This window comes from Penicillium brevicompactum (genome assembly GCF_028827555.1).
Source record: "Penicillium brevicompactum strain IBT 35665 chromosome Unknown utg000001l_segment0_segment0, whole genome shotgun sequence".
Taxonomy (NCBI): domain Eukaryota; kingdom Fungi; phylum Ascomycota; class Eurotiomycetes; order Eurotiales; family Aspergillaceae; genus Penicillium; species Penicillium brevicompactum.
In genome coordinates, this window is record NW_026623203.1 from 7,031,599 (window position 1) to 7,057,928 (window position 26,330).

At 50.1% G+C, this 26,330-nt stretch overlaps 10 protein-coding genes across 10 annotated transcripts; 6 read left to right on the forward strand and 4 right to left on the reverse strand.

The window, feature by feature from the left end:
• Positions 1-405: 405 nt before the first annotated feature.
• Positions 406-1,000, forward strand: N7506_002256 (SND2/TMEM208 family protein; the record flags this gene model as incomplete). The annotated part of the gene is made up of 2 exons (XM_056951552.1): positions 406-414; positions 497-1,000. The coding sequence occupies 2 exons, from the start codon at positions 406-408 to the stop codon at positions 998-1,000; spliced, it is 513 nt and encodes a 170-aa protein (XP_056817467.1).
• A 1,058-nt stretch (positions 1,001-2,058) lies between these two features.
• Positions 2,059-6,043, reverse strand: N7506_002257 (uncharacterized protein; the record flags this gene model as incomplete). The annotated part of the gene is made up of 4 exons (XM_056951553.1): positions 2,059-3,598; positions 3,685-5,100; positions 5,156-5,872; positions 5,928-6,043. 4 exons carry the CDS (start codon positions 6,041-6,043, stop codon positions 2,059-2,061), a joined length of 3,789 nt encoding a protein of 1,262 aa, XP_056817468.1.
• A 762-nt stretch (positions 6,044-6,805) lies between these two features.
• N7506_002258 (E3 ubiquitin-protein ligase SSM4) lies at positions 6,806-11,410 on the forward strand (the record flags this gene model as incomplete). Its single annotated transcript, XM_056951554.1, has 3 exons — positions 6,806-9,791; positions 9,850-9,971; positions 10,019-11,410. 3 exons carry the CDS (start codon positions 6,806-6,808, stop codon positions 11,408-11,410), a joined length of 4,500 nt encoding a protein of 1,499 aa, XP_056817469.1.
• A 470-nt stretch (positions 11,411-11,880) lies between these two features.
• Positions 11,881-15,853, forward strand: N7506_002259 (uncharacterized protein; the record flags this gene model as incomplete). Its single annotated transcript, XM_056951555.1, has 2 exons — positions 11,881-15,223; positions 15,402-15,853. The coding sequence occupies 2 exons, from the start codon at positions 11,881-11,883 to the stop codon at positions 15,851-15,853; spliced, it is 3,795 nt and encodes a 1,264-aa protein (XP_056817470.1).
• Positions 15,854-16,663: 810 nt separating this feature from the next.
• Positions 16,664-17,715, forward strand: N7506_002260 (RTA1 domain-containing protein; the record flags this gene model as incomplete). Its single annotated transcript, XM_056951556.1, has 3 exons — positions 16,664-16,886; positions 16,941-17,033; positions 17,090-17,715. The coding sequence occupies 3 exons, from the start codon at positions 16,664-16,666 to the stop codon at positions 17,713-17,715; spliced, it is 942 nt and encodes a 313-aa protein (XP_056817471.1).
• A 1,614-nt stretch (positions 17,716-19,329) lies between these two features.
• N7506_002261 (F-box protein) lies at positions 19,330-21,222 on the reverse strand (the record flags this gene model as incomplete). Its single annotated transcript, XM_056951557.1, has 2 exons — positions 19,330-19,701; positions 19,759-21,222. The coding sequence occupies 2 exons, from the start codon at positions 21,220-21,222 to the stop codon at positions 19,330-19,332; spliced, it is 1,836 nt and encodes a 611-aa protein (XP_056817472.1).
• An 867-nt stretch (positions 21,223-22,089) lies between these two features.
• On the forward strand, positions 22,090-22,797 carry N7506_002262 (cupin domain-containing protein; the record flags this gene model as incomplete). Its single annotated transcript, XM_056951558.1, has 1 exon — positions 22,090-22,797. The coding sequence occupies one exon, from the start codon at positions 22,090-22,092 to the stop codon at positions 22,795-22,797; it is 708 nt and encodes a 235-aa protein (XP_056817473.1).
• A 418-nt stretch (positions 22,798-23,215) lies between these two features.
• N7506_002263 (putative glyoxalase family protein) lies at positions 23,216-23,735 on the forward strand (the record flags this gene model as incomplete). Its single annotated transcript, XM_056951559.1, has 3 exons — positions 23,216-23,349; positions 23,403-23,599; positions 23,659-23,735. The coding sequence occupies 3 exons, from the start codon at positions 23,216-23,218 to the stop codon at positions 23,733-23,735; spliced, it is 408 nt and encodes a 135-aa protein (XP_056817474.1).
• Positions 23,736-23,955: 220 nt separating this feature from the next.
• Positions 23,956-24,380, reverse strand: N7506_002264 (uncharacterized protein; the record flags this gene model as incomplete). The annotated part of the gene is made up of 2 exons (XM_056951560.1): positions 23,956-24,243; positions 24,300-24,380. 2 exons carry the CDS (start codon positions 24,378-24,380, stop codon positions 23,956-23,958), a joined length of 369 nt encoding a protein of 122 aa, XP_056817475.1.
• Positions 24,381-24,836: 456 nt separating this feature from the next.
• On the reverse strand, positions 24,837-25,160 carry N7506_002265 (uncharacterized protein; the record flags this gene model as incomplete). The annotated part of the gene is made up of 1 exon (XM_056951561.1): positions 24,837-25,160. One exon carries the CDS (start codon positions 25,158-25,160, stop codon positions 24,837-24,839), a length of 324 nt encoding a protein of 107 aa, XP_056817476.1.
• Between the last annotated feature and the right edge of the window lie 1,170 nt (positions 25,161-26,330).

The following is a 26,330-nucleotide window of genomic DNA, read 5'->3' on the forward strand; positions in this document are numbered from 1 at the left end:
ATGGTAAGAGGATGAACGACAGAAAGAAGCGAACAGAGGTCTGATTACATCATCTGCAGACACGCCGTGAGTCTTTCAGAACGTGCAGGACATATTAACAGGTTTCTGAAAAGAAAAGAAATCAAAGAATCTGGCCCAAATCATCAAGCTTAGCCGTTCTTTCTGTTATTTTGGTCGCCGCCGTGTCATTTCTGCCGGTTGGCGGTGAATGTTGTGGAGGGCAACAATCATCCGATGTGCAGCTGTCATGCGCTGTCCCCTCCCTCATTGCTATCCTGGGCCTCAGATCGGAATCACATTCAAGATTGAATTCTGCAAGAGATTCTAGTTTATACTAGGTCATCTTCAGCTTTTCTTCAATTCCTTTTTGGCTTAAGATCGTGGAGTATTGAATCACATTCAACCATGGCTCAGGTATGTATTGACCAGGTTGCTTGTTGGCCTATACTCCGGGTCAGCTTTTGTGTGCGATTGGAAGTCTCTAACAGTACATCAGAAAGCTGCTAAGTCCTTAGCCACTCGCAATGGCGCTATTCTCACGCGCACTCACATTATCTCCGCTGCATTGCACTTGCTCTTCCTCCTGCTGCACTTCGCCTTCCAGCGCCCTCGCTCCCTGAAGCCTTACTTCTTTTTGGCAGTTCCAACTCTTGCCATTGAATACTACCTGGACCGCATGGGCCGACCCCGATATAATGAAGATGGCTCTCTCCGTTCTGCCGGTGAGGATCTCAACGCCACCGGTCTGACGGAATACATGTGGGATGTCCTTTATTGGACACAGGGTTGTATCGTTGCTGCCTGTCTCTTCAATGACCGCGCTTGGTGGCTGTGGACCGTCATCCCACTGTATTCCGTCTATGCCGCTTATTCCGCTGTCATGGGCGTCAAGAAGGGATTCGCCGGAATGGGTGGTGGTGCTGGCGAGGAAGTTGATGCCCCAAAGAGCAAGACACAGATGAAGAAAGAAAAACGGGGCTCTTCCATGAAGTATAGGTGATCTTGTTGAGTATGGAAGTGTGTACAAATCAACCTTGCAAGCTACTGTAAGATGAGAGCTCAAAAGTTGCCGCGATGAAGTTCCCCATAACTTCCAAGGTCTTTAGAATATATTCCTCGTAGCAAAAGGGTCTATGGAATCAATCTTATCCCATTCGCTAGCTGATACCTTCTCAGTACCCATGGATCTCTTATTCATAGCAAAAAGAACACCATGGCCACTGTCCGTGTGGTCATGGCAGGGCAGACCGGTATCGCAACACTATTCTCGAAGTCTGACCTTGAAGTCCAATTCTACCCACTGACCTCCAGGGCTACCTTGGGACCTTGAAATATTGGAGATACCCACGAAGTCCGCTATAATAGACATGTGCAATGTTGCCTTCAAAAGTGTTTCTTGGGTTCGAACCTCGGGACAGATATATATCAAGGGATTCATGGAATAAAAGCAACCTTAGGATTGAATAAAGGCCTGCCTGCCCCCTGTGAACACCCTGAAGTGTTCAAATTAGATCCTTGGAACTACTCAGGTGCCCAGGGATCCAAGCTTGGAACCTTGGAAATGCCGGGGCCAGCCCTGGAGCTGTGGAGGTGGATAGGTAGGTATCTAGCTTCATGGGGAGAAACGAACATGTTCCCAAGGTATTCCAAGGTGAAAGGCCCGGAAAAAGGCAAGACCCCCAGCGCTGTTGTATAGGTACTCGATACCTGATAAAATTGTACTGCAAGCGAGGAAAAAGATCCATTCATTCATATTTCATATTATGTACTTCCAAAGTTAACGTTCATCACTTCAACCCAAGCCTCGTATTCCGACCAGGAGGTGACTGCAAAGAAAGCAAGATGATAGCATAGAGACCGAAAAGTAAAGAACTGTGCATGCTCAGACCACGAGCGAATTGGTATCTTGAGACACTATGTGGGAAATATTGCATTGGAAACCACCCAGAGCATATTCATGGCGCGGGTCTCAGAGCCAAATGTTTGAGCCCCAAATACGGGTGGGAAAGACACGAAATACACCCAAAAGAGGTGATGACATGTCGCAATTGAAATTTATCATAACTCATCTCTGTACGAAGAAGCAGCACTCTTCGCGCTGCTAGTGGCGTCGTCCACGTGGGTCGCGGCTGTTTCAACAGCAACGGATGCAACGCTGCTGGCACTAGAGGCCAGCTCGGCCAACTGCGATTTGGCACTCTCAACGGCGCCAGCAAGACGGGATGTGGCACTCTCCACTGCGTTTGGCTCCTCGCCGTAGATGGCAGCACTGGCCTTCGATTGAATATCCTCAATGGCGTCTGTGGCAATATCAATGTAGCCAGACTCCTTGCCATACACAGCGCTGCTGACTTGAGCAGCTGCTGTTGAGTAAGCCTCAGCCGCGGCGTCTGTGACTTGCTCGTAAGAGCCCTTGGGAGCTCCGTATATACCAACCTGAGCAGCCTCAACAGCGGCGTGAAGCTGATCATTGGCTTGCTGCATGACATCTTCCACTCTCGGGATTTCGGAAGCAACTGCCGCGGCCGCGGATGATGCGGCTTCATACCCCTCACTGATGTAGCTAGAGGCGGAGGACACCGCAGCAGCTGGGTAAGGTGTTTCGTATGCGGCGTAGAGCTTGCTGAGTACACTTTCTGTGAAAGATGGCTGCTTGCCCGCAATCAGTTCAGATACAATACCCTGAACTGCTTCGAACTGAGCGGCCCCGTTGTTGATCACTTGTTGCGCAAAAGGCGTGGGTGCACCGTATATCTGTTCACTGGCTTTGGAAACAAGAGCTTCCCAGTTTTCGGATGCCTGACTGGACAAGGATTCAACTGGGCCGGTTGAAGTGCCATATACAGCAGAGCTCGCTGACACGGAGGCCAGGGAGAGTGAAGCAGAAGCTGCGGAGATGGCAGCATTGTACTTGGATGAAGCATCATCAATAATGCTTTGAGCTTTTCCATCGTCCGCAGAGGAGATGACTGAGCTGGCTGATGCAACGACCGCGGCAAGGCTGGCCGAAGCCAACGAGGAAGCGTGCTCATACTGCGAGCCGGCTTCTTGGACGATCCCCTTGAAGCTTCCAGGAGCTGGGGTTGGAGTTGGTGAGCCGTAAACTGCATCAGATGCCGTTGAGACAAAGGCAGTGTAGTGGTCATGAGCCAGACCAATGGCCTCGTAGTAACGGCGCCGTGCATCAAGAACGAATGGCTCGAGGCCCGATGGGCTGGTTGCCGTTGCCGTTTGTTGCACCTGGGCAAGCTGCTCAGATGCTAGGCTGAGGCCTTGATTGAGTCGAGAGGAGGCGATAGAAGATATCTGTGCCAAAGCAGCAGCGGCCGACGGAGCTGGGGTAGCTCGGACAGCGTTGAGATTCGATTCCAACTTCTCAGTGGCGTACTGGAGGGATCCAGAATAGGCCGACTCAATGGAAGCCAAAAGCTGGACATGAGCAGGAGCACTCGATTGTGACATTTGACCAAGGATTTGAGATTTGGCAATATCATAGAGGATTTTAGCTTGTGCAGTGGAGTCGGCGAATGTTGAGCTAGCTTCACTAGCTAAAGACTGTACGACTGGAGTTGGGGTACCGTAAATGACCGAGGAGGCACTGTAGCCGGGGAAGTGGGATTAGCAACGATTTTATATGATTTGTACTGAGGTAATGCTCTAAAGAGGAGTTTATATTTTACTTACGCGGCAACGGCTTCAGTGTATTTCTCATAAGCAGCACTCGACACCTTTTCACCGGAGCCCAAAGAAGTGCCGTAGAGAGCGGTGGATGCAGCGGAAAGGGCATGGGCGTACTGATCACCAACCAAGGATGCTGCCTGCTCGCCAACGCCAGGGGTTGGTGATGCACCATAGATGGCCTCACTGACGGCGTTGCTTGCTTCGGCGTAAGTATCACCGGCTTTGCTCGCCAGATGATGGAAAGCATCTTCTTCGTCATCACCTTCAAGAATAGGTATTTGAGGAGTGTTCAATTCGGCGGCTGCGACGCCAAATGCAGGTCTCGCAGAGGGCTCTTCTTCCACAACGATGTCATCCGCCATGGATGACTCGTCGTTGGCATTATCATGCTCATCGGTATCGGCACCACTGGATGCACCAGGACTGGGAGTCTCTTCGGAAGATTCCAAGGCCTCAGAGGTGGCCGCTGCTTGTGATTCCGAGACTGTCTCCAGGTGTTCAACATCAGATTCGGTCTCCGTTTCAGTTTCCTCATCTTCAACATGGGGCTGAGGTCTGGGCGGTTCGCCAGTTCTTGTTTCAAAGTTGTCGCTCACTTCACGAGCAGCAATCTTCCAGACACCGACGTTCTTCAATCGAACAAGCTCCTTGGCGGCTTCTTCAGCATCGTGCATACCACTGTCCAAAATATCATTTGCCACAGCCCGGGCTTCTGACACAGAGCTGTGGTTAACTCCGACTTCACGAATATCATTGCGCCATTCTTCAAGTTGAGCCTTGAGAGCGTGGTACTTGGCCCAGTCTTTGTACGTGACGCCGTCGTTCCAGGCCCAGCGCATGCCAATTTCCTGCAATCCTAAATCACGAATGCTGTCGAGAACATCCAAGGTGGAGTCCACCGCCGCCGTGACACGGCGAACAAGCTCGTCCTCAAAGGAGGCAGACCATTCCCGCAAAGCGTGAGCACGATCTCTCACAGAGATTGCAGAGTTCCTGACCTCTTGGACAAACAGACTGGATGTGGACTCTTCGATCAGGGGAGCATCTTCATCTGGCATTGACTCCGCAAGCTCGTTGATACGGTGCCTGGTTGAGGAAATTTGTTCGGAGGAAACTGATTGTAGTGCGGTCGCGAGGCTCTTGCCGTGGCTGTTTGCACTGCTTGCAACCAGGGCAGAGACGATATCCACAATACGTTCTTCGAGATCCTCAACGCCCCTGTCAGCGGCGAGAGAGAACTTCTTCTGCCACCGCTCAAGGTCGGAGTCGATCTTTTCACGCGCTTGCTGTGCTTGCTCGGTAGGAGACAGGGTGGGTTTGGCAGGTGCTTCGGTGGTAGATGTGGACGTCACGGTGCTTGTGGCCTGCGTTTCTTCTGATTTGATTACCGAGGTAGTGGCAGGTTGCACAGTGGAGCTGCTGACAAGGAATTAGTAGAGCCCTGGGCGTTTAAGTGTGACCATCTGGAACTTACCTGTCTGACTCTTCAACAACGGCACGAAGTCGCTTGCCCTCTCTGTAACTCGCCAGGCGTTGGCCAATCTTCACTAGCTGTGGCTCAACTTGTTCCGAGTAAAGACCGGTCACATGCGGCCATAGCGAGCTGTTGGCGAAATAGATCACGGATGACCAGGTATATTGGGCACCAGGCATTACGTGGGTTGTGAGCACACCATGACTTGTCGAGTAAGCCTTTCCGATGAAAGGCTTGGACTGTGTGTAGAAAGGCACCAGATGGCCCCAGTACACAGTAAGTGCAGCAGTGTTGGCTTTTTGATAATATGGCGATACAACAGCAACACCCCGTTGAATATATGGGTCAACTTCAGTCAGATAGAGCTGGTACGCTTGGTCTTGAGCTGTCTGCAGCCGCGGTGTAACTTGAACATCCCACTGTTGAGCCCCATATACCCGAGCCTGCTCCAAAGCTGGGGCACCATACTTCTCGTATCCCGATTTAGCAACTTTTGATGCTGGAGTGTAGACACGGTGATTGAAGACCTCCACGTACGGGCGGGCTTGATCGACGTAAGGCGCAGCATAAACATCATAGTAAGGTGTGATGTATGGCTCGACGTGTGATCGCGCAATCAGATAAGGCTTGCAGACTCGCGGAGACTCCTGCGTAAGACCTGCAAGATTGGAGGGGCATTGGAAGAACGGTGAAACCAGCGCGTACCATATACAGAGTCTAAGCCATCCGAATATTAGTCTTCCGTCGAAGGAATGGCACGAGCGGTACTTACCTCACGACGAGTCCAGCAGTCCACCGGACAAATCCTTGCTTCCTTGCCGTTTTGATAGGCGTCGTGCCATTCGGCTTAGATGTGTCTGCCACTTGACCATTCTCCTTCACGACCATGTTGTCTGTAGTTGACCCGCACGAGGCCACGCGATTTGCGAAACGTAGGTCGGCCGTCGTATTTTCGGAGCGTTTCCCGTCCGCGCTTGAATAAAGTAGCAGTGAAGAAAACTACCGCATCGGAAAGAAGCTCACGGCTTGAACGCTGAACGGTGAGATCGAAGCTCGAAATAGGATCCTAGCAGAGCTGCAGATGGGAATGCGCGCGTCGGTCTTGGCACTGGACTTTCACGGGCCGCGGTCAATCTCTTCGACTTGATATATTATTTACCAAAGGTACTCTGATGTGAAAAGAGATCAAGAGCCAGCTTGGAAGGAAAACACACAATATTAAATGAGAGCAAGGGCCTCCCAATATGACACAATCAGAGACGATTATTTTGGAAGCAGGGTGAGGTCATCGGTGGCTGAATGTAATTAAGATACAATAATACGAGAACATTACCGCACAGCCACCAGCCAATGAGCGTATTTTATGTCCCAGCGATACTACCGCTGACATAGCACGGGTGGGTTGGGAGAAGGAAGCAGGTTGAACTGATCGCTTTCACACCTCTATGATCTGCAAGCTTGCAAGGTTGGTCCTATCATTCGCCGTGGCAATTGTCTTGATGTCGATCTGTGTTACTAACTTTCTCTTTCAGCTTGACTTGGACCGCCCATCAACCCAAGCCTGCCCGCATGTTTACATCTTTATCGCGAGCCTAAGACCATGGTGAACATTTAATCCGAGTACCACCGTCGATTCGGAGCGATCTCACAATGGAGGGAGCGGACAGCCATTTCCGCACCCATGCGGACTCCACCGCGTTTCCCGACGTAATGAATGACCCGGCTTACGACGAAAGGGAAAAGGGTTTCGACGACCTAGACACATGCCGTATATGCCACGGCGAAGCCACGGACGAGGAACCGCTTTTCTACCCGTGCAAGTGCAGCGGGAGTATCAAATTTGTCCACCAAATTTGTCTGGTAGAATGGCTGTCGCACTCGCAGAAGAAACACTGCGAGCTGTGCAAAACGCCATTCCGGTTTACGAAGCTTTATGACCCAAACATGCCCCAAAACCTCCCTGCGCCTCTTTTCGTCAAGCAAGCAGTGATACAGTGTTTCAGGACACTGTTGACATGGATGAGATTTGTCCTCGTCGCATTCGTCTGGCTAGGATGGTTGCCGTGGTCCATGCGCGCAATTTGGAGAGCACTGTTCTGGCTTGCGGATGGTCGCTGGTCTGCCACCGAACATGCTCGAAACCAGGCCGCACAATTTGCCAACGAAGGACTAGGTCACTTAGGGTCAAATGGAAGCGCTGTGAATGCTGCTATCGTCGAGTCAATCTCTAAAACCTCAAGTACGGGGATCTCATCTATGGCCGCACCGTCTGCATCACCATCATCCATTTCTAATCTTTCTTCCGGCGAGCCACTCATGCTCACCATGATCAAAAAACTAGTTCCTACTCTCTTCATGCCTGCATTTACTTCGACTGTCGGACAAACGAGCGCAGAGCAGAACTCTACTGTGAGCTCAGCCAAGCCACGGTACCCCTCATGGCTTTCGGATGTCAAATTCTTAAAAACATTGACACCGTATCCCACAATTAACAACATGATCATTGACACACTGGAAGGCCAATTGATCACCCTCTTGGTGGTTCTTGCGTTTATCCTGCTGTTCCTCATTCGGGAGTGGGTTGTTCAGCAGCAACCGATGGCAAACATCGCAGAGGGAGAGCGCGAAGCAGCTCTCCAGCTGATTGCCAATGCCAATAACCGACTCAACGAGCGCTTCAATGAAGAAGGGGGCTTTGACCAACCCGCACAAGCTCTTGCTCAGCCACAAAACCCGATCAACAATGAGCCTGCCGACGATCATGAGGCAGAAGATGACGACCTACCTGCTTACGCCCCAAACTCACCAGCTCCGTCGTGGACTGATTCCGAGGATGGTCTCCTTGCATTCCAGCCAGAACCGCGGGAAAACACATTTGACCCGGAAGATGAGACAGATGACTCTGCTCCAACGGCCAGGGCTTTGGCCTTCCGAGATCTTGTTGCCCGGACACATGGTGATCACGATGAGATGTTGCGGATACTCCGGGAAGAGGCTCATGGAGATGATCTTGACTGGTTTGTAAACGCCATGACTGGGGTCACTATCGATCGCACGGCCGCAGGTCCCTCAAACCAGCCCCACAATCCGGATGATAGATTGCTCCACTTCAACGCCGGGGAAGGTAGCACCGATGCTCAGCGCGAAGGCTCTGAAGCCGAGAATACTCCGGAGGACCAACAAGCAACAGCTGGTGAACATGCCACATCTCTCAACGAGCAACCGATTGATCGGCCTCCACAAGCCGTCACCGAAAGAATCATCGATTGGTTCTGGGGTGACATCACACCTGTAGAGCGGGACGCAGAAGAGCCAGTGCCCGAGGACGACGAGCACATCGTTCAAGATCCGGCCTTGGAAGACCCATTCGTGCCTTTGCCTAACCGAGTGGTGGATGAGCCAGCCGATGCTGCTGCCGATGCTGCCGCCGCCGCGGAAGCTGGGCTAGATCCCAACGACCTTGAAGCTGCTGATGGCGATGACTTCGAAGGAATCATGGATCTCATCGGCATGCAAGGTCCCATTTTTGGACTTTTCCAAAATGGCGTTTTCTGTGCCCTCTTGATTGCTTTCACAGTAGCCATTGGTATCTGGCTTCCCTACCTCTGGGGAAAAATTGCTCTCGTGCTGCTCGCAAATCCCCTAGAACTTCTAATTGGAGTCCCTTTGACCGCTGTCGAGGTTGTTGCTGATGTCGTCCTCGACACACTTATTGGCGCCGTGGGATACGTCATGTACTGGTTCAGCTTTGTCTTCAAGATCCTGTTGAGTCCTCTCGGCGGTGTTGTCCCCCTCGTTGAATGGATTCCTCAAAACAAATCAGTCACCAGCGCATCGCTTTCTCTTATAGATGCTAGCAGCCGGCGTTTGAACAATGTGCTCAAAGCGTTCTTGGTCTTCCACGAATCTGATATTCCGATGTTCTCAGTCCTCTCACACCAGGCACTCAAGCTACACCAGGCTCGCATCAGCGCTGTGACTCAGTCCATCTATGTCACCGCAAAGTTCATATCGTATGACATTCCCTTGCGGATCGTGACTCTTGGCCTACCGGGTGCTTTCAAATTCGACTTTGATACCACCTTTATGAAGGAGTACGCTGGTCAAGTTCAACAACAATTCATCGAATTTGGCAATTCCTCGCTCTTCGCTCTTCCGGGAAAGAGGCTTTTGAGTGCAAGCGCAGCTAAGGCCGCGTCAGCAGGAGCGCCTGTTGATTATGACCTGGCCACCTGGGACTCCAAGGATCGTGCCATTGCAATTCTGATGGGTTATCTCCTCGCATCGCTTGTTGGCCTCTTATATCTCCGCATCACTGGACTGCTAACTGGGGCCAACCGCGGACAAAGAATCGAGGGTGTGGTTGCTGAAGTGCTGATCCAAGCGGGTGGAGTCATGAAAGTCATCCTCATCATTGGAATTGAGATGATTGTTTTCCCTCTGTACTGTGGCAGTCTTCTTGACCTAGCTTTACTTCCTCTCTTTTCGGAAGCTACTGTGGTCTCTCGCCTTGCCTTCACAGCCTCCTCGCCCCTCACATCACTTTTCGTACACTGGTTCGTTGGAACATGCTACATGTTCCACTTCGCCCTGTTCGTCTCTATGTGCCGAAAGATCCTACGGAGTGGTGTCCTTTGTAAGTGTTATTGATCACCTGTTAGGTGTTGATTGGCCTGCTAATTGCTTTTCTGTAGACTTCATTCGTGATCCCGATGATCCGACTTTCCACCCGATAAGGGATGTTCTAGAACGAAGCATCACCACCCAACTTCGCAAGATTGGATTCAGTGCCCTTGTTTACGGTGCACTGGTCATTGTGTGCTTGGGGGAGTTGTATGGGGCTTACATTTTGCTCTTGATGAGGTTCTTCCCATCCACTGGTCGGCGAGTGCGCCAATGCTCGAGTTCCCGGTCGATCTCTTGTTCTATAACTTTGTGCTGCCGGTCATCATCCAATCCTTCAAACCATCGGATGGATTGCATGAATTGTACGATTGGTGGTTCCACAAATGCGCCCACTTCCTCCGCCTCAGCAACTTTTTCTTCCCAGAACGACACATCGAGGAAGAAGGTTACCATGTCCGCAAGACTTGGTGGGGTCTTCTCACCGGAAGCAAGGGAGACTACGAACATCCAGTCATCGGCGTCGATCAACAGGCTGCAGCCGAACAGGCGAACCACGATGTTTACTTCTTGCGGGATGGTCGCTACGTCCGAGCTCCTGGTTCCGATCAAGTCCGCATTCCAAAAGGCAACCGCGTTTTCTTGGATGTCACGGAGGATAACGAGCGTGTTGACGGAAAGCCGGATCTTGCCGATGGCCTTCACGGTCGATCCAGTAGCATGTTCACCAAAGTTTACATCCCTCCCTCTTTCCGAACCCGCATCGCTGCATTTATTCTTCTGATCTGGCTGTTTGCCGCCACCACTGGAGTAGGCATCACCATTGTCCCTCTGATCATTGGGCGGAAGATCATCATGTCATATTCCGCCAGCCAGGCCCCGGTGAACGATGTCTACGCCTTCTCGAGCGGTCTCTGCGTGGTCGGTGCGTTTGCATACCTGGCATACTACTCACGCACGGCATACGACATTGCGCGGGCTCATTCGGGTCCATACCTTCGATCTCCTCGTCAGGCCGCACAGATGAGCTTGGAGCTCGTGATGCACGTTGCTCGGCTTCTTTACATCGTTACTGTTGCCATCATCGTCCTCCCATCTCTCTTCGCACTACTCACTGAGCTTTACATTCTGATCCCTGCGCACACTTTCTTCGGCGATGGACAGTCCCATGTTGTCCACGTGGTTCAAGATTGGGCACTCGGGGTGTTGTATGTCCAGATGGCCATCAAATTGACTTTGTGGCAGCCCCATTCTTGGGCAGCTGCTGTGATCAATGGCATCTTCAAGGACGGGTGGTTGAGACCCAAAGCTGGTATCGCAACCCGTGCCTTGGTCATTCCCCTTTTCCTTTTCACCGCTGCAGCTGTCACATTACCTCTGTCGTTTGGGGTTATTGTGCGCTGGTCTTTCTTCTACTCCAGCGTTGGAGTACAACCCAACATATATCGCTATGCATACCCCATCGCCTTACTGATTGTGCTTTCCACATGGCTGTCTCACCTACTCTTGAGGAGAGTTGCGGCTTGGCGGACCACCATTCGTGATGACGTTTACCTGATTGGGGAACGCCTGCACAATTTCAGCGAAAAGAGGGCGCGGGATGTCGGTGTCTCGCGAGTGATGACCGGATGAGGAACTGATCAAGTTACATGATACTTAGGAAAAAAGTTCTTACTCAATAACATTAAGTAGACATCGCATAGTTGGGAAGTTATATCAAACCCTACTCAGTCATCAATCTTGGAATTTGCCTAAGGCATTAGCCGAAATACGTAATCGGTAACTGTATTACTGGTAATATAATCCATCTTTACTTGCTGCCTGCCGAGGGCCCCACTTTGCACCATCAGGGCTCGCTGATTGGTTAGGCAACAGGATTCCCTCGATCTCCCGCCGTGTGGTTATCGGTTCATCGCCATCCTCAAGGCACCCATTGAAACTACACAGACTGTGTCTCAACCCTCTTATTTTTCTCTTCGATGGACTCTTTGTCCTTCAGCGACTCCAAAGATGGATTGCTGAGCCTTCTCACACCAACGACTTGTCTCTAACGCTCGATCCTACCTCCGTGTTCCTTATCAATTCTCTCCGCAATCGCCAAGATGTCAGTCCTCCGACATGGAGGAGGGGGCGGCTTCCTCCAGCGGCGCCTCACGAAGCTCTATACAGATACCAAAACATCTTGCGAAAGTGTTACAACGGCATCAAAGGCCCTCGACGACCCAGAACTTGTCGCCCTTCATGGCAGTTTTCAGAAGCAGAGAGATCGCTTACTGTCATGGGGTCTCGATTGGAGCGACGCGAGCGCTGCGCAGCCCAATGATATAGACGAGTCTTTGACTGCCGCTGGATTCAGTGACGTCGTCGAGAGTGTAATGTCCTCTATTCAAGAGCTTCTCAATGACGCCGAACGAGTACAACATTTGGATGCGCCGATGCTTCCTTCGAAAGAACGCAAGGTTGATCTCCCATCGAAAGAATCCCTCGGAAACACACCCCTGAAGACGCAATGGACGGAAGAAGATATCACCCGCTCAAAGTCCATACTGAATGAACTCACCGGCTGCATTGATACCCTTTACGACCTGTCTCGCTCCCGCCGAACGATGGCCTCGAGCATGTCATCTAGCAGAAATAGCGCGCGGCGCCAACGACCCAACCTTAACTCACCTTACGACTCCTCCCACGGATCTTTCTCCGAATCCAAGGAGAAAGTCCAAAGTCCAAAACAGATGTTTGACCCATTCGCCTACTCGCCTTCAACTCCGCATCGCGATTCTACCAACCCCTTCCTCCCACAAAACCGTCTGCTCATCGATCGCTCAAGCTTACAATTATATGGAGCGGCCCATGATAATTGCCCACCACCATATGAGCCCGTTGCGGCGTCCTCGAACTCGCGCGCCATTGGGCGCTTGAACTCTTCTGCATCGCCGCTTCTTGCCTCGACAAAAGAGTCGCATGTCTCCGTGCTGGTCGAGTTCATGCCCATTTTAGCAGAAGCTAAGATGGACAACAAGAGCTCCCGCATGGAAAAACTACAGCAATCTCTCGAGCAATTGTTGCAAAATGCTAGGATCTCTCACTTGGGTCTTATGCGATTCTTGGGCTACTCTATTGACCAGTCCAATGCGCGATATGCGTTCCTTTATCAGATGCCTGTTGACTATTTCCCTTTCTTACAAAATCCCAGCGACCTGCTTAAAGAGTTGAAGCCTAAACCCTTAGTGGCTCTTCTTCCTTCAGCCGATGAGCATCGGGAAAACAGAGTACCAAACCTGGACACTCGTTTTCGGCTGGCATACGACTTGCTGATGTCTGCACTCCATTTGAGGAGTCAAAATGCTGTTCATGGAAACATTAACAGCAGTAATGTCATATTCTTCCCTGGTCGAAGTGATGCGAGTGATGACGAGAGTGGCCTTGCTCCTGATCTCCGTCGTCCTTATCTCACTTCCCCGGCAAGGTTCTCGGGAGATGGACCCACACCTGAGCCACTATCCTCCGCGATGTATCGTCACCCAGAGGATAAGAGATCAGTCGAAGATGATGGCGCGTGGGCATATGATCTCTACTCCCTTGGCCTTATCCTACTCGAAATCGGACTGTGGGCCCCAGTTGGACGGCTTTGGAAGATGAAGTATGATCGCACGTGGTTCAAACACCGCGTGGAAGACCTTTACGTCAAGAAACTTGGCCCCAAGTGCGGTGGTGCTTACCTTCAAGCTGTTCAGCTATGTCTTGATGCTCCCAACTTCCATCTCTCCACACAGCCTATGACTGATCTCGGTCTTCGTGTGCCACAAATCTACCACTACCCGGTCCTTGACCTATCTGACCCCGACGGCACATTCTCCTTCTCTATGAACTTCATGTACACGATCTGCAAGATTCTTTGGTCTTGCTGCCGCATTGATATCTTCTCGGCGCCTTCGGCAGAAGAATTGGATGATTGCCTCCCACTTGCACTCGTTCCGACACCTGAGCCAGTGACTATCCAGGATAAGGTCAATGCCTATAAATCATCAAAGCGTGAGATGATTGCCAACCTTGACAAGAAACTCCCTAGCGTTCCTACCAATGAGTGGGGTGTTGTCAACGAACCCAAAGCATACGAACCCCCACAAAAGAAACGCACCGTTAAGAGACTTCCGCATTTGGAAATTCCAGATGAGCATCTCCAAGAGTGGAACTTTCATATGATGCCTCGATTGAGTCGTCTCCTGCAGAAAATCTTAAAGGAGTCATCTGAGTCATGCGGAGTCAATCTCATTATGACTGGGGAGTCGACCGAAAGTGCCAAAACGACCATCTGCATTACTTGCGGAAGCGTGAAAAAGGTCAGAATGGCGCTCAAGAAGCACTTTGCTCTTGGTCGGGATGATTGGGACTTGATCGTGCTGCGTGGTGACATCGAGCGGTCTAAGGTACCACGCAATCGACGTCGCAGACCAGCTAAGGCTCGGCCTAACATCTCGAATGAGACACCCTTTCGCCAGCGAGAGCTCAACCCTTGTCACCAGCAGCGACCCCTCTGCGGGGCTTCTATAGGAGCCTTTCAAAATGAAGAGCACCTGCCTCCTGTATCATACGGTGGTGCGATATTCGTCGACGGCTTGCCATACGGCCTGACTGTGCACCACATGCTGGAAGCTCCCAGCGAAGATGAAGATCAGGGCAGTTCCCTTGCAGACCCTAGCCAAGATGCCCCTTCTAGATCGGCGGGAAATTGGCACGGCGACAACTCGCAATTTTCCAATCCTGAATTTATGTACACTCAATCCGAGGAAGAACCCTCAGAGGCTGGCCTTGAGTTTGAACTGTCCGATCTGGAAGATGGAGACGATGGGTCAGCATCTCAAGGCCTAGAGTCTGGCTATGATGAGTATTGGCTTTCAGATGAAGAATCATCGGACGATGACTCTCTTGGCCCCGACGACGATGACGACGATGCTGCATCTATTGGCGATACCGCAGGTATTGAGCCAGGCGAAGAGCCCCGTCTCCTTGTCACCCAGCCAGCCATTGATGACGTGCATGACGATTTTTTTCCATCCCTCGAAGACCGTGATGATGAGCACTTGGCCTCACACTCTCTCGGTTATGTCCACGCCTCCTCTGGCGTTCGGCGCTGGACCCGAAAGGGTCTCAAGCACGAGATTGACTGGGCCCTTATAAAAGTTGATGACGCCCGTATGGACCCCCGCAACATCATCCTTGACACGACCAGGTCCAGCATCGCTCGTCCTGGCCGTCCAGTCCCACCCCAGCCCATCTTTCTCAACCGAATAGCCCAGATGGAGGAGCTAGGTGGCCTGCAGGTCCATTGCTGTGGCAGGACGAGTGGACTACAAACCGGGGAGATATCCAAGGCAATGACCTTAGTCAAACTGCATGGACGGCATTCTTTTTCAACCAGCTTTTGCGTCCATGGAAACTTTGGAGGTAAGCGGCGCACTTCAGCGGATCCGTGTTGTTGTTTCATGTCTGTATGATTCTTAATTAGATACCCTTTGTTTTGTCTCATCATTTGTTTAAGCTGGTAAACATTCAGCACGTTTAAACCACGCTCGTATCGAGTAAGACTTTTGAAGCTAAAGCTAATCTCTCTCTCCCACGACAGCCCCCGGTGACTCTGGCGCATGGGTCTTCGACCGTCCGACCGGTCGCGTCTGCGGACACGTTCTTGCCTGGTCCGCAAAGAGCAATACCACCTACATCTCCCCGATGGAGGTGACCTTCGATGACATCGCCCGCACTCTCAATGCCTCTCTCGTCGCTCTCCCCGGCGACCCTACCACTCCTCTCGGTTACGTCGACCCTTCCTCGCCGGCTGGCCCTTACCGCTACCAGCCCCAGCGACTGCCCGGCGATTTTGGCCGTCTGGCGCTCGGAGGCTCCCCGGGCCCGCCACTCCCACCTCACCCCCATCCCTACCCACATCCCCACGCCCGCCCGGAGTATGGTCGTCCTCCACCTCCACCACCTCCTCCCGGTTCATACCGCGGCCCCGTGCCTCCCATCCCGCCGTCTCTGCTGACTGGCCCCCGCAATATTGAGCGCCAGCTTGCTTGATTCTTGGGCCGGAACAATGCGTCATTGTAAAGCACGGCCCAGCGACTGATCTGGATTGAAACTTATGATCACATCTATGTTTATGTTTTATGAATACCCTGAATGGACTTCGGTGTCTTGTTGTTTGTTTGTTTAGACTTGTGATCAGTTTAACAGGCTTTCTGTTGGTCACCTTTCGTGTGGAATAAATGAAGCCAACCTTGCCATCGCTTAGGTCAACGTGATACATCGTGCCGAACGAGTCGATGCATCTACTACTGCAGCCCTTTTTGTTTCGGATTTGTTTTCTCTGAGCGTTAAAGTTTTGCCAATGAACCCTTCAATAATTATAATATTTTTCATCTACGACCCCACGAAATCAGTAGCATTCCTGTAATCCAAATATTTAACCCCAGGGATCTACACTTGTGATCAACTCCGAAAGCCGAAGAAATGACGTTGAAAACGAGTCAAAGCAAAAAGCAAGGACGAAAAGCAGGACCCGTCAAAAAGATTGGTGAGTTGAAAATTGAGACTAAATCCCATTTCAAACTTCAGTCCCCCTAGGCAGTTTCATATGCGCCTCGCAACGGCTAGTTTTAGGGCTCAGTGGAGCCCGGGGAGTTCATCCTGAAAATGAGTCTCGGGCTGTCATTGGGCGTTAGTGTCGATCGTCCCTCTCGAGTAATTGTCCCGGTTCCTACTGTGCCTTGGACTATATAATCAGATCGTATTTTCTCTCTTTTAGCTGTCTGGACGCTTTATTTTCTCTCCAGGCTGGCCTGGCTTCGCTTTTTTCTCCCACTAATATCTAATTTTTCCCACCCAACCATGTCCAACATTCACCAGGTTCTCAATAAGACTCAGCAGGCCGAGTTGCATCGCGGTTGTCATCCTTATCATCCTGGTTGGCAGACGGCTTATGGATATGTGCCGTCAGAAACAGTCGGCATTGTGTTCTGTGCCTTGTTCGCTGCTTCATTGTTCGTCCACATTGTACAATTCTCTTGGAAGCGGACGTGGTGGATGTGTGTTTTCCCAGTTGGATGTCTAGGTATGAATGTCTGGCATAGTTCAGTGCTGTTTTAAATGCTGATATCAGTACTAGTGGAGTTACTTGGCTGGGCAGCCAGGACATGGTCTTCTAGATGTGTTTATAACCAGAATGCATTTTTGATGCAAATTTCCACTTTAATCATTGGCGAGTCTCGAATACACTCACCAAGAGAGCCATCACTAATCTCAATTCCAAATTAGCCCCCACGTTCTTCACGGCTGGCATTTACATCCTTCTCGGCCGTTTCATTCAAATCTTCGGCCGCGAGTCCTCAATCCTGTCCCCAAAAGCATACCTTTGGATCTTCTGCACCTGTGATGTTGTCTCACTAGTAGTCCAAGCATTGGGCGGTGGTCTAGCTTCCGCAGCATTTGCCAAAGAGGGCGGCGACACAACACCAGGGTCAAACACCATGGTAGGAGGCGTTCTCTTCCAACTTGCCTCCATCACAGTATTTGTCATCTGTGCTGCAGACTTCCTACGGCGCGTAAGGAAGATGGGTGTCCTACGAACAGCATCAGTCTCATTCATTTTACTGATGGCTGCAATGGTTTTCTCCGTTCTGTGTATCTATGTGCGGAGTATCTACAGGACGATCGAGTTGCTTCAGGGCTGGAGAGGGTATTTGATTACCCATGAGCTCTACTTTATTGTGTTGGATGGTGCGATGATGGTTGCTGCTTCTGCTGTCTTTAACTTGGTTCACCCTGGCTGGCTGCTTGACTCGGTTAAGGGCGCTACGTTGCCTGAATCTCGGTCTGCTACTGAGTTGACAGATCCTAAGCCTGAGCCTGAGTATTACAGAGAGAGCTCACAGTGGATCTGAATGGCAAGTTACTGATATGTTTGCATGGTTGGATCTGTCCAGAGAGGCCCCGGGGGTTTAGTATGCATCCATGTACAACGTTATCTTGAGCCTTGAAAGGGGCGAACGTATTTAGAGTTCAAGATTATGGCAAAGCTAAGAACTGTCAGGTATCACCGGATCAGCATGTCTTTAGTCATCTCAATTGTCATGAATCATATAGTACTTCGCCCGAACCAGGGTCTGCTCTAGATTCCAAGGTTCAAGTCCTTCGGTTGCACAAAGAAATAGGTAGAGAGAAACCATTACTGTGCCCGTAGACGACATGGATCAAGTGATTGCTTTCGTTCTCCGGACCCAGAAACCATCTAGAAGCAATTCTGCTCAAGACGATATAACAGAATGTTTGACCATTCCAGGCCCGGGAAGAGCCCCATGGGCCTTGAACCAGCGCCTGTCTCGAATTGACACAAATGATAAGAGCCCAGCAAAGCCGCTTTAAAAGGGTCAGTTGGAACAGCTCAATTGTCGGATCAAAGAAACCACCACTCACCAGAGGAAGAAAATAAGCGTAGCCGTGATACCCCCCCAGTGCACGACTGCTCTCAGTAGTCGATCCCATGGTTCCCATAATAGTGATAATAAACAAAGCAAACCAAAAGACTGTATCGATGATGTTCAAGATCATGTATGCTTTCGTGCTTGCCCATCGTTTGAGCCGATTCATATGAGTTGTCATGATCTGGTAGGCCATGAAGACTGCTGATTTGAGGCACTTGGGTATGATTAGTGGTCTGTATGTTGAATGTTGAAGGGAGTTTACTTACTACAGCAATGCCCCAGATATTAGTCCGTGTTTTCGGAGTGCCATTGTTGGCAATTCGTGCGATGATGAGGATGAATACGACAGATACCAAGGACCCTATGATGATGTGAAGGCGGAACTTGAGAGTCGGACTCCGTTCAATAGACAGATTCATCGCCGCGGCTTGTAGATAATTAGGAATGGGGTGTGGATAGAGGTGAATAGAAATGTTGCTGTCATTCGCGTTCACAGTGGTTGAAGTATCGATATGGGCTTCGTTGGGGGAAATTTCTCTTTAAATACGGAAACCCTTGAATTTAAACTATAAGATTTCGTATTCGCTTGGAGTGCATATTGGAGGCAGAAGAGTTCGAAATAGTCTAAGAATACTCTTACTGAGTGGAGTCTTCTACTTCGCAATCGTATTCTTTGCCGAATGGGGAAATGATCGCCGCTCCCGGATCTGTTGGTGAGGCTGGGCTCCCCTTCCTTTTGCAGTTTGCTATTGTTTGCATCTTACTGTCGAACAATTGACATGAAGAATTTTCCCCTGTGTTGATGCCTTCGATTTGAATTGGTATTTTCGGTTGTATGGATACCTTTGATGAGGTTGCATGATGTCATCTCTTCTGCCCGGACCTGAGTCTCACAGTGGAGGATACTACCTGTGATGTACCCTGAATGAGACTGTCATTAGTGTTGGAGATAGAGTAACCATTAACGTAATGGGCGAGAGTCTGTTAGAACATGACAAAGGGCCTCGACGTGAGATTTGGATTACCACCGGGGAATTGAGTGCTTGTGTTTCGAGCATCGACTCAGCGAATCGACTATGCCTCTTGATTGTCATTTGCTTCTTCATCTGAAAAATCATCTTCATCACCTGTTTCCACATTCTCCCACTCGTCTTCTTCAAGATCGGTCTCATCAAAACCCGCTTGGTCCCCAAGCATGCTCAGCAACTGTAAAAGTCCGGCTTGTGTGCGCCAAGCGTCTTCCCCGGGCAGAGTCTGACCAGAGGCATTCTGCCCATCGACATCGTCGGCTGAAGGCATATTGGAAGCAGCTGAGGCAGACTTTTCGGATAGTCCAGGGGCCAGGCTGACGATGCGGATAGCTTTTGTGGGGAAGACGCGGGGAGGGTTTGCGCCCTGCGGTTGAGGTTGTCCGCCAGGCACGTTTGAATCACGCCAGCCAAGAGTCTACCAAGAAAAAGATGTTAGCAATCGCTTCCGGAATAGATGAATGGGGGCAATTACTGTGTAAGTGGTCATTATAGCATCATCCGCCAGTGCCATATAACTGATCGGGACAGCGAGTTGTGGGGCGGAACTTGTAAGGAGGGAGTATGAGGCCGGAGCAGGCTTTCCGACATCTGGAATACGATCGTTATCGTCAAGAGCGACGACGTAAATGCGATCTTGGATTTCGAACATGATGCGGTGATTACGAATCGATAACCAGCCGCCAAGGTCAAAGCTTGACCCGTCTGACTCGCACTCTAAGATCGCGCTATTTGCTTCAAGACCAGCTCGATCCCGGAGAGCTTTGCGGAAGTCAGAGCAAATGAAGACCCGTCCTGCGCGCGAGAAGCCCACAAACAGATCGCCGTGCAACATTCCTGCACCCCAGTCGTCTTCCCCATGTCGGACATGCTCTGGGTCTTCTGGCGGAGAAAGCGGACCCTTGGAGATTTCAATAGGGACTAGACAGTCCTTCCGGGGAGCTCCTGGTGGGAAGAAACGATGAGTTGGGCCAAGGCGCGCGGCTCCTGCTAGAGCAGCGCCTGCGGATGATGTGTTTAATGGGGGTGGGCGAACGTGGTATTTCTCTGTCACCTGTGATGGGTGGAGAGTGCCGAGACAGGCACCAGATTCTTTATTGTAGGCGAAGTAACCCTTTTTGCCCATAGAATATATCACGATATCCTCGCTCTGGTCTAAATGCCCGATACCTTCAGATTCGATCTTCAGGTGAGTCTTCAATTGAGGCGGTCGCTTTGTCATATCGTACACAAAGCCTTGTCCCTCGTTGGAAACGACACAAAGGGTCCAGTACGATAGCTGGAACCCTCTAGTCTGGCAATCGTGTCGTAAGATGCCGATGCGTTGGAACTCCCCACGCTTAGCACCTGGCTGGTCCGCCTGCCAAACTTCGATAGAATCCCCAACACTATCAAACACAATCATACCGTCTTGGTACTCCAAGTGCGCGTATGGTCGAACACCGTCTATATCAGTGTCCAGCATTGAAGGGAGCTGCCACAAGATCTCCCCGGTATCCATATCGGTCACATTCAGCCCACCAGCGTGGGAGCTGGAGATGAAGAAGCGGCGCTTGAAATCGGCACGGAATCTCCACACAGGATCATTCCCAACTTGCAGCACTGACTCTTGGCTCATGGGGCGTGGCTCGGCCCAATTGCGGGCGAGCAGTGTCTGACGCTTGCATAGGTCTTTCCATGATTCGGTGCCTTCGAATAGTTTCGCGAAGCTGTGGTATTCGGAGAGGAAGGAGAAGTCGCGAGCCCCTCCTGGGGGTTGGGCAGTTTTGGACTCGGCGGTGTAGATGACTTCTTGGTGGGTGACATCGATGAATTCGTGCCAGGCTCTAGAGGCTGCGGTAAGAGACGCGAGCGCGGAAACTGGAGTGAACTGCAGAATTTGCAGGACAATCTCAGGGGGAAAGACCGTAAGAGGGTCCGCCAATGTGGTGATGGCCATTTTGGAGAAAGTGGTCGGAAATAATTGAAAAGGTGGGGGACAAAGTATTTTGTCACGATGTGCACGATGACGTAGCCGCCATGTGACTTGGGATTTTAAGCTTAAATTCTGAGCAATCGGCGATTTTATTCTGTCGATTCTCGGATAAAAATTCCATTCATCGGAAATATTGTCTTAGATTTGAAACAGCCTATTTTAAATCTCTACATGTGGTACGGTGCAATATCTCTTTCGCTGTCAGCTTATTACAACGGATCAGAAAGATTCCCTTCTATATCCAAACTCTCACCTGAGATCTTGTTCATTGAAAGACAACTTGATATGTGGCTTTGGGATTTGATCATTAAAGGCAAGCAGTGTTCACAGGTACAGCGCAAATAACTGTGTCGCAGAAGACTGCATTTTGTACAACCTCCAGGGCTGGGCATCGGCACCAGCCCCACTGCTCGCGTGGACGGACCTTAGAATATCCTACCCATAGGCCATCAAACCTTGGAAACGCACCTTCGACTATCTCGAGGTCCTATTATGATATTTGTATACAAGACTCCGAAGAGGAGCAAACTTAGACGATATATTATAGTGCTGGTCGGTAGATACTAGTTACTGACGTAAAGAAACTTGATTGGACAGATGACTTTCATCAGAGATGTTATAATGAGGTCACATTTTTGAACCACCCTAGGGTCCGTTCAACGGACTTCCAAGGTTTCCAAGTTGCTCCAAATCCTGCCCACAGAGTGCATGACCCCTACCTCCCCGATAAAAGCTAGCACTAGCACAATATCATCAGCCATAGCTGAACAACTTGGCTTTCTATAGTATCTTCCAAGCTTCCGACTCTCTTGGGTTTGGACTCGGAACATTATGGAAGTTTCATTGCAAGAGCTTCAGTCGTGGCAATTGAGCCTCACTCCCGCTGATCGATCTCACGCCGAGGGAGCAGGCGTTCAGAGAATCATCGACTTGTTGAACATGGAAACGCACATTGAAGGTGGATACTTTGTCGAAACCGACCGCGATGCACGCCAAATCACTCTGGAAGGTGGAAAGTATCAGCCGGCGCAGTACTCACATAACACAGGAGAGCAGCGGCCCCTGAGTACGAGTATCTTCTATCTTCTCACCCCAAAGCGCTCGATAGGCCATTTCCATCGCAATGCGAGTCGCACTGTTCATACTCTCCACCAAGGCAGGGGAATTTATGTTATACTGAAAAATGACAACGACCACGGGCTCAACAACTTTCAGATTGAAACTTTCAGAGTTGGTCGTGACATCGCCGGCGGAGAGAGGCTGCAATGGATAGTTGAAGGTGGCAACTATAAGGCCAGTTTCTTGATACCTGATTCTAGTATGGAAGAGGGAGAATCGAATTTGTTGATCAGCGAGGTAATGTCGCCAGCGAGTCGCCTAGTGCTCGGCACTGTGGATTGTTTGTTGATTGAGCTAATTGAGAAGCAGACGGTTGTTCCGGGTTTCGATTTCAATGATCACGACTTCTTGACTCTGGATGACGCGAGGAAAATGGTAAAAGAAGAAGAGATAAAGTATTTGGGATGGCTGTTGAGGTAGTTTCATGCAGGCGATAATGCGTTTGAGATGAGATAAATACGTCATCACACAAAAACTCCAAATGTAGTATCAAAACCCGAATGCTTAATTTTTGACAGACAGCGATACGTCGACCAAATGCCCGAGCTCGAGGCCGGAGATGCGCCGAGAAGATCGGCTAATGCGGAGTGGTCGACCCGGAGGGGTAGATGCCGCCTTCTATTTGTACATCCGGAAACTTTTCAAGTCACTTCACTTTGCATATTTCCAGCGTTGTGATCAGCATTATCATATTGCATGGTCGCTGTTGAGTCATTTGCAATATAACCATCTCGTATCACCGACGCGGAAACTGATTCCCGCGTGGCTTCACCCATATATAACAAGCTGCAGGGAGCTTCACGATCTCCACAATATTCTACATTCTTCTCGCCACACCATGATTTCTGGAATTGCACACATCAACCTCACGATCCCTCGGGGTACGCTGGAGCAGGCCGAGGAGTTCTATGGCAAAACTCTTGGACTCGCATCTTCGCCGGTACCGGAGCTGCAGATAGGCACAATCCTGTGGTATGTTCCATGCACCCCGGATCTGCATATGACACATCTCTGATTTGCAAAAGGTTCAATATTGGTTCGAGCGGGCAACAAATTCATATTTCATTTGGTACAACCGATCCCAGTGGCACTCGTCACCCATGCTTCAAACTGCCTTCTCGTGAGGAACTCGAGGAAATCAAGACCAGTATCTACGAACACCATGTGCGAGGTGGGTCTGCGGCTCCAATGGCTGCTGACAAGCCTGGTGAAATAGACTCTGGTAAGTGGCTCAATGTTGACATTTTCGTCTCTCATGTTGGAAACTCACAACATTACTAGGAACCCAAGGAAAGGAATATCCCTCTCGATTCTTTGCCCGTGACTATGCCGGGAATCTGCTTGAGTTCACTTTATAGGCAGAGTTCATTCTGAATGCAACGAAGTTTTATTTCCATCGCCTTGAAAAGAACAAGATTGAATTAAATAACATGAACATACCGCCTTGTCCTTGCTTCCGCCTCGCTCTAGCTTTTGTCGCAAATTCAATTGCATAATTAGGACCCTGGAATGGTGATCACTGGCATCCGGGCGACAATCTACAAAAACCGTAGATCAAGATCACAAAAGTTCTCTGACCTATTTATGACCCTTATTCATGCGAACGTCCTTCCAAGCCTGGACACTGACAACACCCAAAATCATCATGAAGAGCGCTATCATGATGAAGGTCTTTGCAACCATGCCACATGATTTCTGTGTACTCTCCCGTCGTTCCCTCCGTTCTCGTTGGCGATCACATTCTGCACAATGAGTGTGCTCCTGACCGACTGCTGACACTAACTCAACAGGTTCGCTGTGGTGGCGATGGCCTTGTTCCACGTCTGTGTGAGAATCGAACGCATCTGTCTGGTCAACCATGGCATACTATTGGTATGTGTTAATGTATTGAAAATTTCTCTGCGTTGTGCTGATATACTTACGCCGTTGCGCGAGCTTGCACCGCGCTCGTGAAACAGGTCCTCGTAGGCGGGCGCGGCCTCGGTGGGTGGTGTTTTGCTCATTGTATATAGCGTGGAAGTATATGATTGTGTAACTAGGGACTTGAGGAGAAGAAGTGGATTTATTTGATGGCTAAGATCTCGTATGATGATATCACATGCCCAGTGTAAGGGGTGGCTTAAACCAGGCAACAGGCGATGATGGTGCTAACCTAAACAGGACTAGTGTATCAAAAGTGGATATCATGGCTCCTATGACGCTGTACGGAGTACGGAGTACGGGATACGAAGTGCAGACTAAATACGGAGTAACTTAGTCTGTTTTCTTCTCCAGTCGGACGAGAAAGAGAAAGAGATAGTTGGTTTGGTCTCTATCGCTCAATATTCCACAATCACAGAATGAAGAGGCGATAGCTGGATTTTGTTGCTAGTCCTGGTAGTAAGGAAGAACAGATTATCCCGCGTGGAGAATGGTCAAGTTCCCCTTCACTTGCTGGCATCCCAATTGTTAATTAAAACTCACAAACCACGGAGCCAGTGCGATTCCTGTTGGGTATTGTTCCTGAACTCTTCAAATATCTCAAACAGGTCTGTGTCATCAGTATTGAGGAATGAGGCTTCCATAGCCGAGAAATCACCAATTATCTGTTCACCATCCTGGAAAAGTCCTTGTGTCGCAGACTCGGCATCAAGGTCGAGTAGATTTTTCAGCGGATCATTCAAATCAAGCAGATCCGAGGGCAATGTATCGTGTTCATGTGTCGTTGCCAGAGATATTTCTTGCTCGGGCGGATCGAAGGTGGCAGGCGCAATGAGACTGAAACCGTCCTCCATAGAGCTCATTTCAGATGGTAGTACAGACTCCACATTCCATCTGGAAGCCAATGTTTTTATCACTTTCGCGCTTTTCTGGCATCGGTTTGTCCAATGTTGCCCAAACTGGCTCAACAAGTACAGACATCGCCGTACTGATCTTGTACTATACCTTCGAAGCGTGAGCGATTTGCTAGTTGTGTTCATCAAGTGCACGATTGATGCACTTAGCAAATGGTGTATTAGAAGTGGGTTCGCTTTTTGAAATCCATTCTCTTTGCAGTACTCCTGAACCAAGCGGAGCATGGAAGTTGCAGCAGAGGTAAGTGATTGCAGCACCACTGCCAGCAGTTTGGCAGTCTCCGGGCTTTTATCCCTTGACTTTGCGAAAAGGCGAAGAAAAGGGGGCATCGTGAGCAATAGAGCCATTTGATAGCTCATGTGAAATAGGAGCACTGGTTTTGCGTTTGTTCCTCGGGCGAGGTTAAGTTTTGGATCATGCGAGCGCAGGAATTTGTTGAGATCATCTTGTGTTGATAGCAAGAGATGAGCTTGATCATTGGCATTGATCTCTTCAAAGGAGAGCGAGAAACTGCGAGTTTCTTGTTAGCCAACCCCCCTTCTGTTTCAGCGGCGTTCCACATACATTTCGTCCATCCTTTGATCATGCATGTACCACAGCCTGCATTGCCAGGCAAATGACAGTTGCGCTAAACTAGAGGTGCTACTTGGGAAAAGCGTTTCTATAGGGGGGACGTTGACTCGTCGCCATGGAAGCATACAATTCCTCCCCAAGATAGAAATGGATGTTCTGTCCGTCATATAAAATGACCAGAATGTTTGCACCTCTGCAGTCCCGCATTTGGCTGGGTTTGATTCAAGCTCACCCAGGGCAAGAACATGCAGGCGCAAATGGACCGCGAGTCCAGCGGCCATAGATAAGAATGTCCAGCCAAAGTGGTCGTGTCCTAGAGCCAAGGACCGCCAAGACAGTATAATCAGACCTTGGATCACGTAGATCGATGGTGATTGGCGAAAACATTTGAAGACTAGACTTTCACTCAGCTCTGCAAGCTGATCGCTTAGTCCGATCGAGTCTGGTCTGCCATCAAACGTTGCTCCAGCTGCTAATAAAGCGGAGTGCAAAAATAGTCGATCAAGTGTCTGGCTTGGAGAAACCAAAAAGACATCTGCGGATTC